General features: G+C 41.7%; 1 protein-coding gene across 13 annotated transcripts in view; it reads left to right on the top strand.

The window, feature by feature from the left end:
* The window catches only part of nav2a (neuron navigator 2a), a 224,772-nt gene that overhangs the window by 199,702 nt on the left and 10,863 nt on the right, over nucleotides 1–14,207 (top strand). For 11 of the 13 annotated variants that reach the window (XM_030413783.1, XM_030413781.1, XM_030413779.1 and 8 more), the window contains 8 exons: nucleotides 215–489; nucleotides 1,979–2,044; nucleotides 2,831–2,875; nucleotides 3,428–3,588; nucleotides 3,941–4,114; nucleotides 8,776–8,828; nucleotides 11,952–11,975; nucleotides 12,378–12,452. In XM_030413783.1, the coding sequence (XP_030269643.1) occupies nucleotides 215–489; nucleotides 1,979–2,044; nucleotides 2,831–2,875; nucleotides 3,428–3,588; nucleotides 3,941–4,114; nucleotides 8,776–8,828; nucleotides 11,952–11,975; nucleotides 12,378–12,452 (873 nt within the window). The remainder of the gene's footprint in view (nucleotides 1–214; nucleotides 490–1,978; nucleotides 2,045–2,830; nucleotides 2,876–3,427; nucleotides 3,589–3,940; nucleotides 4,115–8,775; nucleotides 8,829–11,951; nucleotides 11,976–12,377; nucleotides 12,453–14,207) is intronic. The other 2 variants (XM_030413788.1, XM_030413782.1) reach the window with 1 other exon arrangement.

Raw genomic sequence — 14,207 nt, 5'->3', positions numbered from 1 at the left:
GATCCCAAGATTAAGTCTTTAGCTTGTTTTGTCTGACCAACATTCCATAAACTAAATATATTCCATCTACAATTATATAAAACAGATTAAAGCAGAAAATGTGTATCTTTCAAAAACAAATGTGGCATTTTCTTTCCTTATTTCTTCCCAAGCACTAGTATACACAGAGTGCCACTGCTTTCGAAAACAATAATGTCCTCTCTGCCCCTCCCAGGCCTCCAGTCCTGGCTCAGTCTACTCCTCCACTGGCCCCTCCAACAGCCTGACGTGGGGCACCACCTTCAGCAGCTCCTCTGCCCAGAGCAGGGAGAGCACCCTGGGCGGTCACGGCGGGGCTAGCAGCGTGGGGTACCCCTCCGTCAGCAGCATGCACACCAGCAGTGAGTCCATCGACATGAGCCTGAGCAGCGCGGGTCATGGGACCCACAGGGAGGACACCCTGTCCGCTCTGGGCCGCACCGGCAGCGTCAAGACCGGCATGTCTGAGAGGTGAGGACATGCAAAAGAGGGGAAACCTGAACCTTTTTATTTTAAATTCTCGTCCTCTTCAGTGTGGTATATGAGGTTGTTTCCTAGGTAGTTACATAAAAATATGTTAATTAGTTTGGCTAATGAATTAACGTGAATACATAAAAGTTTCATGAAATAACATGTGAGTATTATAAAGTTTTAGCTAGTTTATTACAACTCGGTTGTATTTTTCATAATTTTGCTCTTAATTCCTATCTGTAATAATACATTTGTTCAACTTTGCACTTTACAATTACAAAAACCTTACTTCGTAACAGCTTCAAACTTATTTTGATGGCAGAGTGTCATGTAAAAGGGTGAATTGTGTTTCTGTCGTGAATGAGAGCGCAGGATCACAGCATTGCAAACAGGTTTTCAAGACATCACATTGTTTTTGTGTAATGAGTTTTGTTTTAGGTTAGCACCTACATTGCAGACCTGTGATTTTCATTTGCATAACAGTGGTTTTGGTTTAAAAGTCAAAGTCTGCTGCTTAGAGATCTTTTGTCTATAACCTTTACTGATTTTTTTCTGAATGACCACTGTGTCCACAAGTGGTTTTCTACCCTTAGCCATCATAGGCTGCCAGTCATACCAGGCCAAGTAATAATTTACCAGCAAAACCCAGGACTATGCAGAATTGAGCAACAGTGCATTTTATTGGAGACATAAAAGACTGAATGCTCTTATAAAGTATTAATTAATACTTCTGATTCATTGAATTAAGGAGGGGAATATTGTATTGCGGCTGTTGTAGTTACTATTACTGAGGTTTTACATACAAAACATATGATCAGTATATCTAATTCCTTGTTACAGATTAAATAACCCAGCAGTTTGTAGCATTAAATTAAAATAGCTTTACTTCAACCAGCAAACACATTAGAATGCTGCTCACACCTAATCTCATCTGTCATAATAATGCAGTATTATATGTGTGCTATAATGCTTAGAAAGGGTTCATTTCAAGTAAACTTTTGATTGCATGACTAACTTGTAACCTTTCGATATTCATATTTTCACTTCACTAAAATAATTCCTCCATCACCGACCAGGTTAAAATCCTGCCCAGTTCAGACATGAGTTCATTCGAAAGAATCCAGCTCCATGATGATGCACAAAGAAGGTGTCGCATCTCGTTTGCCGTTCTGTCTGCGCTCTGGCAGAGAAACAAAATCCCATGGCGTCCTCAGTCCATTATGCAGTTATCGTGGTCATTGTTGCGGATTCTGTCCTGACAGGTTGACTGTGTAATGTGGCAGGAATGTCTCAGGGGGGAAACTTAATAGCGTTTCAAGTCATAGCTTTGAGGACATGACATCACCCTTCTCACTGTGGTTTCTTATTAACTTCATTGGTGAAGAATCTCTCAGCTGAACTCTGTTCTGACGAATTTCTTCATCTACTTTATTCTCTAAAACTTCTTTCTCTGTGTCTGTTGTGCGTTTTCCTCCCTGTCTCCCATCAGTCCCCTCTCCTCCCCCTCGGCTAGCCCAATATTCAGCCGAAACACGCTACCTCGGAAGCAGGACAGGTAAATGCACCTGTGTGCAGTGTTAGGCTCCTGTTGCAACAGCTGTGGAGGTTCCTACTAAACCACCACCTGCTGCCACACAGAGAGCATCACAGAGAAGCACAGAGAGAAGCTTTGTGTGGTAGCTTGTTGTAATTCCTGGTTTGTGTGTGGAAGTGTGTCCCTCTGTGTGGTAGTTCGTGGTTATTTTTAGGACCTTCGGCTCCTGTACGAATGGGAATTCATGAGAGAGTGTAAGCGTGAGGTTGTCTGTGTGGATGTTGGCAGCTTCAGTGTTTTTGTTTAGTGGTCTGCTTTAGTCTGTAATGACTGTTTACATACTGCCCCCTTGTGGTAAAGTTGATATCTGCAGATGTACCCAATACCAACTGCAAAAATCTCGGTCTTACTTATTTATTTCACTATTTCTGAGCCCTAAATCTTATTTACAGGAAAATAATAATGGAAATAATCAGCTAAAATGATGAAACAAATTGAAGTGTTTCAAGAATTTATTATACTCATGTGTCATTTGTCTTTGTTTCACTATAGAGAGCTGCTGTTTCTTTTTTCAGGAAAACATTTTTTAAGGTTTAAAAAAAAGGAAATTTGACCAAGTTGAATTAAAAAATGCCTTGGCACGGTAGAGATTTTGCAGTGTAAACGATGCGATGTGCTACTGTCGATAGGAAAAATATCTTTGCAGGTTGCAAATAGTATTAGATAGTCTTTGAGAGATGTAGCCACATGTTTCTTTGCCTCCTTGCTCCCTTTGCTTTCCTGCTCTGAAGTGTTTCTCTCCCACAGCGGGCCACACTGTGGTAGAAACACTCTGCCTAAGAAGGGACTCAGGTACTGACCTCATTTCCTGCTGGACATGTTGCGCTTTTTGCACACTGGTTCACCAAATTGTCTTGTGTCTTTACTTTTTCCTGCGTCCACATTCACCCTTCGAGGCTTATGCTCACGCTTTTAAAAAATGCTTTTGAATTTTCTTTGTTTGGCACTTTGGCACATGTGTTGTGTTGTGCTTCTGTGACAGAGGCATGTCGTACAGAGCTATCACCGTGTTTTGCTGTTGCAGCCATGATTTGGGAGGTTAAATCAATTTTCTTTGGCTTCTTTTTTCTGCTGTTTTTCCACCAATTTCTGTTGCTCACAACTGAGAATCAGTCCATGTTTATGCTGTTGTTATTCTTGGTTTCATTGTCTGATTCATCCAATGTTAGATCCTGGCTACTAATCTGAGCTGCTTAAAAGAAAAAAAAAAAAAGCCACCTCACTGATTGTAAAAAGCCATAAAAATCTGAATCCAGATCAACTTGTCCTGTGAATTCGAAGAATCAACACTATTCTGTTTTGTGTCCTCGCTTCCACTTTAACCTTTTCTTTGACTTCCTGTAGGTATGGGCCATCGCCACAGCTGCGAGGCCATGAGGAGGCCCGTGATTGGCTGCGCTCCCACTCCACCAGTGGGCTGCAGGACTCAGCCAGTAACTCCCCATTCTCCCCCAGCTCCAGCCTCACCTCCCCCTCCGGTACTCGCTTCAACTTTGGACAGCTTGGTACGCTGCACACACCAACAAAATAAACACTCCACACACATTTAGTTTACATGACTTTACTTCAGTCATTAAGCAATTCATTTGTTCTCTCTGTTGGTTTGGACTAAATCAAGACAATGAGACATGTTCAAAACTAAGAACATTAATGGATTCATTGTTTAAGATGTTTTTCAAGAAAAAATGGCAAATATTACCTGATTTCAGCCTCTGAAATGCGAGAATTAGCTGCCTATTTGCCAAGTTTAGTGCTTTTCTGAGATTTTATAAACTAAAAAATACATCCTCAAAATATGTAAATAATGAAAAAAGAATCCTTACATGACTTGTATGATTTCATATGATAATTTCACAGCATCCAGTCCGACCTCAGCAGCTCAGATAAACCTCGCCGGTATGCGCAACAACAGCCTGACCAACCAGGACGACCCTTGCGGCGACAACCGACTGAGAAACTCGTGCATGTCACTTGACGAGAAGACTCGCACCATGAGCAGATCAGGCTCCTTCCGGGACGGCTTCGAGGAAGGTGAGAGGACACAAGAGAAGGGTGGATGCATATGAGACGAGTGAATTGAATATTCAGTGACTGTGTGCGAGTCAAATGTTTGGTGAAATCTGCTGTTATGTGTAATCCGTTTCCAAGACCTACATGCCTCCATCTCTCTATGACTCTGAGGCCTCCCCTTCCTTATTCCACATCCCTGTGCCAGAAGAATTAATATTCCATTTGTTTAGAGAACATTAGGACAGATTACAACTGCTCCTCCAAGAAAAGCCCTCTATCCCCATAGAAATCCATAATCAGCTTTGGTGCAGCTTTGTTTTTTTTCATAAGCTTGTTTATTGGGGAAAGTACCCAGCAGTGCTTTTCCCACCAGCAGGCAGACTCCCCGCCCGGGCGAGGTGGCTCAATCCTCAGGGCCACCGAAAGACAGTGCTTTGATTTAGTGGAACAAACTAAGACAGGGAGTGAAAAAGGCATAGCATTGTTTGGAAAATAGTTTGCATAATGAGCAAATCCAGCCTTAAACACTTATTAAAAAGCAGCAGTTGCTAGTAAACTTGCTATAAAATAAACCACAGTGTAATGAAGTCACCAGATAAGTGCACAAGGCTAAATACTTACTGATGACAAAAACTGTTTCTGACTCAGCCTGTGTCACCCAAAGGAAGTTCCACAGAGTTTAATAGTTTCTTTCAAGGTTGTGAAAAAGGTTTTGCGGGATAAGTAATTAATCTGCAATTGAAGTAAATCTTATAGTCAAAGATAAACATCATAGACCGATGTACACCTGAAGTGTAAATAGACGCAATGGCAGACATTGTTCTGTAGAGTGAATAAATATGGAGAAAAAGGACAACATGACGGACAAAGAGCTGGATAGCAAATCCAGTGACACTGATACTGGTTTTGTAAATGTGCCTCAGGGGAATCAGCTGTATGTGTGTGTGTGTGTGTGTGTGTGTGTGTGTGTGTGTGTGTGTGTTCCTTAAGAAACCCAGCAAATCAAGACTCCATCTTGAAAACTTGGTTTTCTTTCCTCTGATGAGATGTGTACATGGTTCTATACTTGGCTGTTTGGTGCATCCCACCTTCCTCAGGATAAAAACTGGTTCTTGTCTGTGTATGTAGTATGTACGGAAGCCGTTTCATATTACTGATGTCACAGGTTAAATTATATGAAGGCCATAACAATAAACCCTTCAACTTGAATACGTCCACATTCTCAGAACCAGTATAAACAAATTACAGAAATACGGAGTGATATCATCTAGATCAGTGGTTCCCAACCTTTTTTCCTTGAAGCCCCCCTTGCCTGTGTCCAAGACAAGCCAGGCCCCCCGAACCCACATACACTACAAGAATAAAGTGATTAATAACAAACATTTATTTGCAAAAATAAACAACAGTTGTAGGTTTTTGCTCTTATTCTCCTTGTTTTACAATGTATATTGATACATTTCTTCCTTTTTGTGTCATCAGGTGTATCACACACAAACACACACACACACACACAACTACACATGGACACACAGTTAAATTTTTGACCAGAATTGGCCTACCGGAGAACAGAATAGGCCTACCTCATAGGGGTGTCTGTAAAAGATAGCTTAATGAATTTAAATGAGGACCAAAAATATGTTTCAATTTGGATTATAGAGAGTTTTGATTATCCAGTTGGGTGTGTTATTGGGATTTTATGTAGTCCAGGGTATAATTGGCCGTTTTTGACTATTTTTGATTTTACCATTATATTTCACCTTAAAAACTATTTACCTTGCCGTGTTTGGTGTCATTATTTTCAGCACAACCTCACGTGTGTGACTGTACAGTTATTTTTTCATTTTGACACACTGTATTAACACAATGGACTTAAAATCACTGTTAACCCCTGTTCCTCAGCAACCAAATCACGTGTTTTGCCATGTAATTTTGTGATTGGCTGGTGTGGTGCCTTTTTCCACCAATAGGAACGTGTTTTTTTGCTTGCAAACACCTCCTGCTTGTGGACACTTTCGTGAGAGAAGCCCGTTTTTATCGTTTCTTCCTGTACTAAACGCGCAGCAAACGTGACGGCAACATTAGTGAAAAAGCGTGCGGTACATAATTTATCATAAGTCCGGATTTACTTGGCCTATCATCACGATACATATAGTATATAGTCCGCAGTATTGAAGTCCGCTCCAACACATAAGTCAGACCGAGACTCACTGAGGCTCCGTCTCGCTGCTACATCATCTTAAATTGGTCATGTGATTTTGACGTGCCGCTGCGTCAATCGACCTCAGAGGGTTGCACAAATATACCATTGGTAACCTCACAACCTGAGAGCAGAAAAAATTGTGCGCACCCCCTTCGATCTCTGGCGCCCCCCTAGGGGGGGCCCGGACCCCAGGTTGGGAACCACTGATCTAGATGCTTCCTTTCAAATTAGGCAATACATTTTTGCACCCCCTTGAGCAGCGTGTTGGTCTAATCATGTATGATAGGGTTCACTTGCCTGTGAAGGAGACAGTTGTCAATCATCAGCTCTACCAGCTCTTCCTGGTATTGTGAAGCTATAATACAAATGTACCACTAGCACACACTTAATGTGCACATGCACAATAACGCTGACACAAACTTATTATTACTGTGCCCCCCTGTAGCACATCTGTCTCACTGTTTTTTCCCAGCTCCGTGAGTCTGTCTTCCCTTTCAGAAGAGGAGATAATTACAGGGATCACAGTGAGAGGCGTGAGAGAGACTCGATGACACACTGGAATCCTCCAACATAACTTTCTCTCTCTTTGTGTGTGTGTTAGATTGCAGTGTGTAGGTTTGCGAGGACATGTGGTTTGTGTGTGTGCGCATGTGTATGTTGCTGAGGTGTAGAGTTACCTGACCGTTGTTAGATTGACAAGACAAAAGTCACATCATCCACCCAACACTTTGACCCAACACCACGACACACTCTCACTTCATCGCCTCCACCCAAACCCTCCCACTCATCTTTATATACACTCACCTCTTTTCATGTCTGAAGAAACCATTATCTTTCTGCTCCCTTTTCTGCACAGTCAGCATGGTTGGTTATTTTCTTTTTTTAATGATCCATTTTTGGAGTCTGATCTAAATTGTTTTCTCTCGTGTGTTTATGACTTGAGAAACATGTTAAAATATAATCTTCAAGGAGAATTGTTTTATTTGTGACACCTATGGGAAAAAAAACTAAAAGAAAATAAGCTATAATAATAAAAAATAAGTAAATATGGAACTGTGAAAGATCATCCAGGTTCTCCGGTTCTCAAGCCCTAAACACAGGAGAGAAAACATTTTATATCACTAGAAAAAACTCATCCATGATTAAGGCATTATAGTTACCGAAAAGAAGCAAAGCATTTTTTTTAAATGCAATACATTGCAATATCTGCATAACTGTGGATGAAAACAACTCTGGTCATTTTGCCGGTCGAGTTCTTCACAAATCAGTGTTCTACAATTGTTTTGCAGAAATTTTCACTACATAAAAGTGTTTTCATTATCCAAGTAAGTTATAATTAACTGAGGTTAAAATGACAAAAAGGTTCTGAATGTGAGCACAAACAGCAGCATGTACAAATGTGAGATCAATAAAAGGTGTTAAAGAGTTTAAAATAAGAAATCATCAGAAATGTTGGTCGTCAAGACTCTACCTTAGAGTAACTCCGGTATTTTCATCCTGCATGAACTGGATATCACAATCACATTTATAACAAAATCAACACCAACATCAACCAGTAACTGTGAATCCATAAAGCCTCATATTAAGCAATTACAAGCCCATACCTGTTTGGTTATAATATCTAACAGGATCACACAGAGAACATATTGTCAGCTCCCACAAGAATTAAATGAAGTAATCACTCAACAAATATGTCACGTTAAAAGCCTCATTGTGATTCTTTCTTTCTTTCGATTGTGCAACTTTTATAGTGTCACACACCTCAAAGGTATCAAACGACCCAAACACATTCTGTTAACTGTCATATGACATAGAAATCTCATTGGAGAAGCTGAAACTTTGACTAGACATTTAATCAAGGAACTGTTGCAGCTCTTGCCAGTTCAGGTCAAACCAATGAGGAGTACACTTTGAAAGATCTTTTCACAAATGACCTGCTCAGACTGATTGATTAGATCTGAACCAGACAGCACTGAATCTAAATCAATGTTCTCCTTTCATGTGGCTTCGGCACAACTCGCTGTCTAGACCCAGGTCAGATAAAAGTCCCCAGTGCACTAAAGTCTGAGGGGAATGAATGAATCTGCTGGGATCAGCCCAGCCTCGCTGTGTGGTTGATGACATCACGCTGCTGATCCTTTCTGATCTGCTCTCAGGCAGGAAACAGTGCTGGCGTTGTGTCCCGGCCTCTGATGTGTGATTAGTGGCTGAGTCATTAGCAGAGTAATGCTCAGGCTGTCATTAGTTACACCACAGCCTTACTGTAATGTGTAGGAGTTTTATCTTTATGAGTGCAGAGGCTGCGCCTTTATGTTCAGGAGGAGGCGGACTGGGGGAAATGGGAACACTGATAGGAAGGGTGATGGGTGGGCAAGGTTGGAGCGGGGTGGGTGGCTTCTATTGGGAGACTGTGGGGGGTCTGTTTGTGTACAGATGTACGCTCTAATCCCCACTTTTCCTTCTTGTTTTGTTGTCTCTTTAGTTCATGGATCATCCCTGTCTCTGGTCTCCAGCACGTCTTCAATCTACTCCACAGTAAGTACACAAAACATCAAAAGCTAATTCAGGCTGGATATCATATGAATTCTTTTTGGATCCTTGTGTCCATCATACAGTGCGGAAGCATTTGTTATACACACTTTTTTTTGTACATTTTCTCTCACCATTACACAGCTGCTCCACTAGAGAGCACTGACAGCTTTATCCGTCAACTGTGAAATATCTCGCTCAGGACAAATCTCGTTCGCAACCCTATAATTACCAAATTTAAGGGATCAAAATGTTTCTCAGGTCTCTGCGGTGGCCCTCTGAGTAGGGTACATGCCAAACACATTGTCAGCTCGGTTCCGGCCAAATCCCTGTTTCGCCTGTCATTCTCCACTGTAAACTGTGTAATAAAGGCCAAAAAACAATCATGAAGAATGTTTATGGGATTTCCCACATTTAGTTAAGCATTACTATGTGCTTTATTAGTCGACTCTGAGAGAGAAAAAACAGCTCTGGATAATTATTGTTGAGAAAACAACCCTATAAAATTGCTGTGTAATCAACAGTCTTTTCTCCTCTGCCATCTAAATTGGTGCATCTCATTTGAGCAAATCCTCGCAAAGCAGCTCCAAAATTCATGTTGAAACAAGAGCAGCCAGTGTATGCCTTTTGCCTGTGGATTTATCAATATCGAGCATTTGTGTTGGCAAATACGCTGTTACACATTTACCCTCTAATCCATCCAGAGATCTGACTCAAACACCCTGTGAGAAAAAGCTATGGCAGTGGTTACACAAATACACTGGGACAGCTCACATGTATACACGGTGGCCAATCAGAGCCCAGTGTTCACGGTGTAGCTCCTCCTCCCTCTGTGGGCTGGTTTACTCACCTGGGCAGGTGTAAGCAGAGAAACTCTCAGACAGCAGACACCAGCTCAGCACTGGCTGGTGGTTTGAGGGTGAGAGTCACCAGTTTGAATTCAGAGGGGGGAAGAGAGTGGAGGCAAAATGATGGCGACTTTATCCCTGACGGGCACCGTCACGTCCTGGCAGCAAACGGTAGGGATGAGTAGGACTGTAGTTCGGGGGAACCTCATTCTGCTTTCTTACATTTTTTTTAATCAAATATAAAATTACACAAGAGATTCCACACCCACAGCATGATTTTTTTTTTTAGTGCTGCTAATTAAGTAAATTTTCCTCAACTTGGTTTTCCTCCGAATGGTTTTCTTCTGTTTATTTTAAGTTATTTCTAGTATTTCCACCAAATCGGCATGTAAAACTTTTGCTCTGCTGCCACGATGTTGAAAGCTCATGGGATTGTTTTTGTTTGAGCTGGTCCAGGATTTTGCATCAAAGTGAGATCTCTGTGTTTTGTCTGCGTTTCCAAGACAGACAGGCTGCAGCGTTTGTGTATCTAGGATCAGCCGGTCATGTGTGTGTGACTGACAGCTCTGTTTGGGTGTATAGACCATGTGTGGACAGATTCCACTTTGTAAACCATTTACTCATGGCACAGAACACATGTATGTACACACCACTGTACATGCACAGACACATTAGGCTGCTGAAACCTGTTTTAGTGCTTAGTGGACGGAAGGTGGAACCACATGGAAAATCATTTATTATCAGCCACTCTGCTTTGTTGCTTCTGTCACAGCGCAGCTGCAGCGCCCAGGCCTCCCACAAGCCTTAATCGTGAAAGATTATTCATTATGATTAACACCCGTCGAGCCCTTATGTCCAGGAAGATGGCACAATCAAATGTTTTTGAATAACAGTGCAGAAGGTGCAGAAGGTTAATAATGAAAATGTTGCAAAAATATCCTGGAAATGCAAACAAATCCAAACACTTGCTCGTGGTCCCAAGACCTAATATACCTCCAAGTCTGGTCTAAATCCCTTTGCAAGTTTTTGAGATAAGAAGCACGACCAAGAACAAAACCTCATTAAAGAGTGTACAGCTGAAACTAATGGATAGCCTTCAAGGTATTACATTTTTGTTTAATAAAATCAACCCATCGGCTCTCATGTGTCGATGATTTAACATCCTGGGACAGCGGCCAGTGTTTCAGGGCTTTGAGTGTAGCCTGCGGATATCTGGATAACTGATATCATGGTCAAGATTTCCTCGGTCATTGTTTATACTCCAGTTAGCAACTTGAGACACCAGAGTGGATGTGGGACGACATTTCAGCCGACGTCTATGGACAGATATCTGCATATGAATACAGATACTTTCTTAAAAGCTGATCAAAACATTGATCATTGTCAGAATATTCTGGCCAATGCGTTCCACCTTCTTTCGCTGGCTCTCCACATGGACCATTTACCTGCATGTAACCAAAACTTGCTCAAACGTGATTGGTCAGTACCACTCAGATTACAAGTGGAAACCAAAATGCTTCAGATACCAAAATTGTGTCACTTGCTTACAGGCTCTGCATTCATATGCAGACATCTGTATTTAGAGATTACTTTCTAATGATTTCGACAGATTATTTCACGATTTTGTGGAAAACTGAAGTGATGTACATTAAAGGCTGTGAGTTACAAATGAGCCACGTTGAGTCTGTAAATCAGCTGCAGTCAGCTGACCAATCACTACAAACTTGCTCTAAAAAACGTCTCTAGTCACGTTAAGAAAAAAACCTCTGAAAAGTATTTTCAGTGCAGCCTGTTTACATGTAAATGTGGGTGTTGCATGTTTCACTGTTTTGGTGAAGCGCAGCAGCAACGGCAGGGTGTGTAGTGTTCGTGCGAGCGATTGTTTTGCCTGCCTTTGCTCTGTAAGTATTTCCCTACCTGTCTTTCCTTACTATTGTTCGGTGTGCACCATATGGAGACAATGGAGCTCTCGCTTTCCAGCACACTCATAGATACACACAGACACAGCCGTACACACACACATACACACACAAAGACATCTTAAATGCCTTCAGGAGGATATCTCTGCTTTCCAGACATATTACACCAGACAATCTCCTCCACAGTTTATAAAGCACGTCACCTCGGAGCTAATAAATCAAACCGGAGTCGGGACATGTGCGTGGTGCACGTTCTGACCTTCGGCAGCTGGAACTGCTCTTCTTTTTTCATTAAAGCATGTCAGAATTCAGTCAGTATGTCCTCTAATGATTTTCTCTTCTTCTGATGTTTGTTTTGACAGAATGAGGAGAAGTCTCAGTCAGAGGTAAGCTTCATCCCCGCCCACAGCACTTCTATCCTGTGTTTTCTCAGCTCTTTAATTTTCTGCGTGCAGTGGTGGAACTTGTTGGAACATGGGGGCGTTTTCACAGTCGTGTCTAGTTACACATGTAACTGTATTGTTAGTGACCCTGTAACAGGCTCTTGTTCCTCTCCGAACACCCGTGTACACCTGTATGCGCTCTTTTATGCATCCGCTGCGTTTCATCTCTTAACCCTGAACATATCCGTGCTCCAATCTGGGAGTCTCCCACATTTGTGGCTACAGTTTTTTTTTCTCTGTGTCTGGATGCGTGTGCATGTATATGTGTGTGTGTTTGGCGTTGGAGCAGCTATGTACACTCTTTGTCTTGGTGCTTTTTGATGTCGTTCATTTTGACGTCCTCAGATCCGCAAGCTGCGCAGGGAGCTGGACGCTTCCCAGGAAAAGGTTTCCGCCCTGACGACACAGCTGAGTGCCAATGTAAGGACAAGCATGAAAGCTGCTGAATATTTGTACATGTATACTGTGTCCTTCCGGTGTTTTATCAAGCCACAGAAAATAGATTCAGCTGTATATTACGTACCAAATAACTGACTGGTTATATTGGACAAATAAAAAGCTTAAGATGAAAAGTAAAGTTCTTACACTTCACCTCATAACACTTCTGATCAAACTGAATGTATGAGACTTTCACTAAAATCCCAAAATGTTCATCTCATGGTGGCACTAGAGCAATCATCCGATCATCAAAGTTAGTACATGTAGGTTTCACCCTTTACAGACTTTGAATTTCATGTGTGAACATGTAGAGATAAAAAAAATGTTAGATCTCAAAAGACCATGTCCTGACAACAAAGGCTTTAATTCTTTAAAAGAGAGTTTTCTTGTGATTTTTAACGATGAAAACAATTTAGTTATTTCAAAGATTTAGGAAAATACATGCTGTCAATATGCCAGGACTAGAAGACTTAAACATATGTTGTTTCCAACAGACAGATTCAAAAGAACAACTGTAAAGTTGGCTCTCCGTCGTCTGCAAGCACGCACACATTTCCCAAACACACGCAAGTGCATTTCGTGAAACTCATCAAATATGAGCTCCCACTGAGCACTTTACTCCAGGAAGGTGTAATTTTACATCTGGCAGAACCATCAGAAAGATCTCTTGAAGCGTCTCCAGACACGATCCTTTCTGCCCCCCCCTGCCCTCTGTATTGCACAAGTCTCGCCACGCTCCGCTTGTAATCTGCTGCCTGAGTCAGTGCACGCTGGTGGTTCGACTGTGGAATAGAGATATAGAGGGATGGCAAAGGTGTTAGATTACAGCAGTGAGTCAAGTCTCAGCACACTGCCGACGGACTGTCCCAGATGTGGACTGAAGATTTACGGCTAATGACGCCTTGATACAAGAAGGCGTGCCGCGGGTGTTGACAGATAAACACAGACAACAAACAGTTTGTGGTGGGGGGGTCATGAAGGGGGATGCAGGGTAAGGGAGGGGTCTTGTTCCAATATTTGATTACACAGCGCAGGCGGATGATGAATTATCTGAGCACACCTCGAAGCCCTCCAGGCCGAGAATTCAAGAACATCTTTTGCTCAAATCGTCACGACTTGAATCACATGTCAGTCAATACTTCACTCGGCTCTCCCACGCGCTTCCTGCGGGCATCTGCAGATCATTTATACGTGTAAGGTCTTAAGCCCAATGCAGTGATGGATGACCGAGCTCACCTTTGTTCAACTGATGTCTTTAAACCAGCACACAAAAGTAAAGCTTTTAGAGTCGATTTTGTGTGTATTCTTTTAATATTTTAATAATTAAATAATTTCATTTTATCATTATTATCTTCTTTTGACACATGATGCTTAACTTTTAGGTCTACATGCTCCTTTGAAATATTCTGATTGTTTCACTTGACCCAATTCTTCCCACCTAGTCTGAAGATTCACTGGAAAGCCAGGTCCATTTTATACACAAACTCAACCAGAAATCCATCAAATCAAGTTAGAACATAAAAATGACCCAAACCGTATCCAGAAGAGGTTTTGGAAGATGAATTTAGGTCTGTGTTGGGCCTTTGCATAAATGAATGGGTTTTTGTTGTTTTTGGAAAAGATGAGTTAACGGTTTGGCCGTAGTTTGTGTCTGTAGTTTGGGAACATGTCATAAGCTGACCTACAGGGGATAATCATTTATCACAGGGAGTTCTTATTTGGCTCGATTGGTTGGAT

This window comes from Sparus aurata, chromosome 4 (genome assembly GCF_900880675.1).
Source record: "Sparus aurata chromosome 4, fSpaAur1.1, whole genome shotgun sequence".
Classification (NCBI taxonomy): Eukaryota; Metazoa; Chordata; class Actinopteri; order Spariformes; family Sparidae; genus Sparus; species Sparus aurata.
Note: the sequence above shows the minus strand (reverse complement) of the source record. Positions and strands in the feature narration are given on the sequence as shown.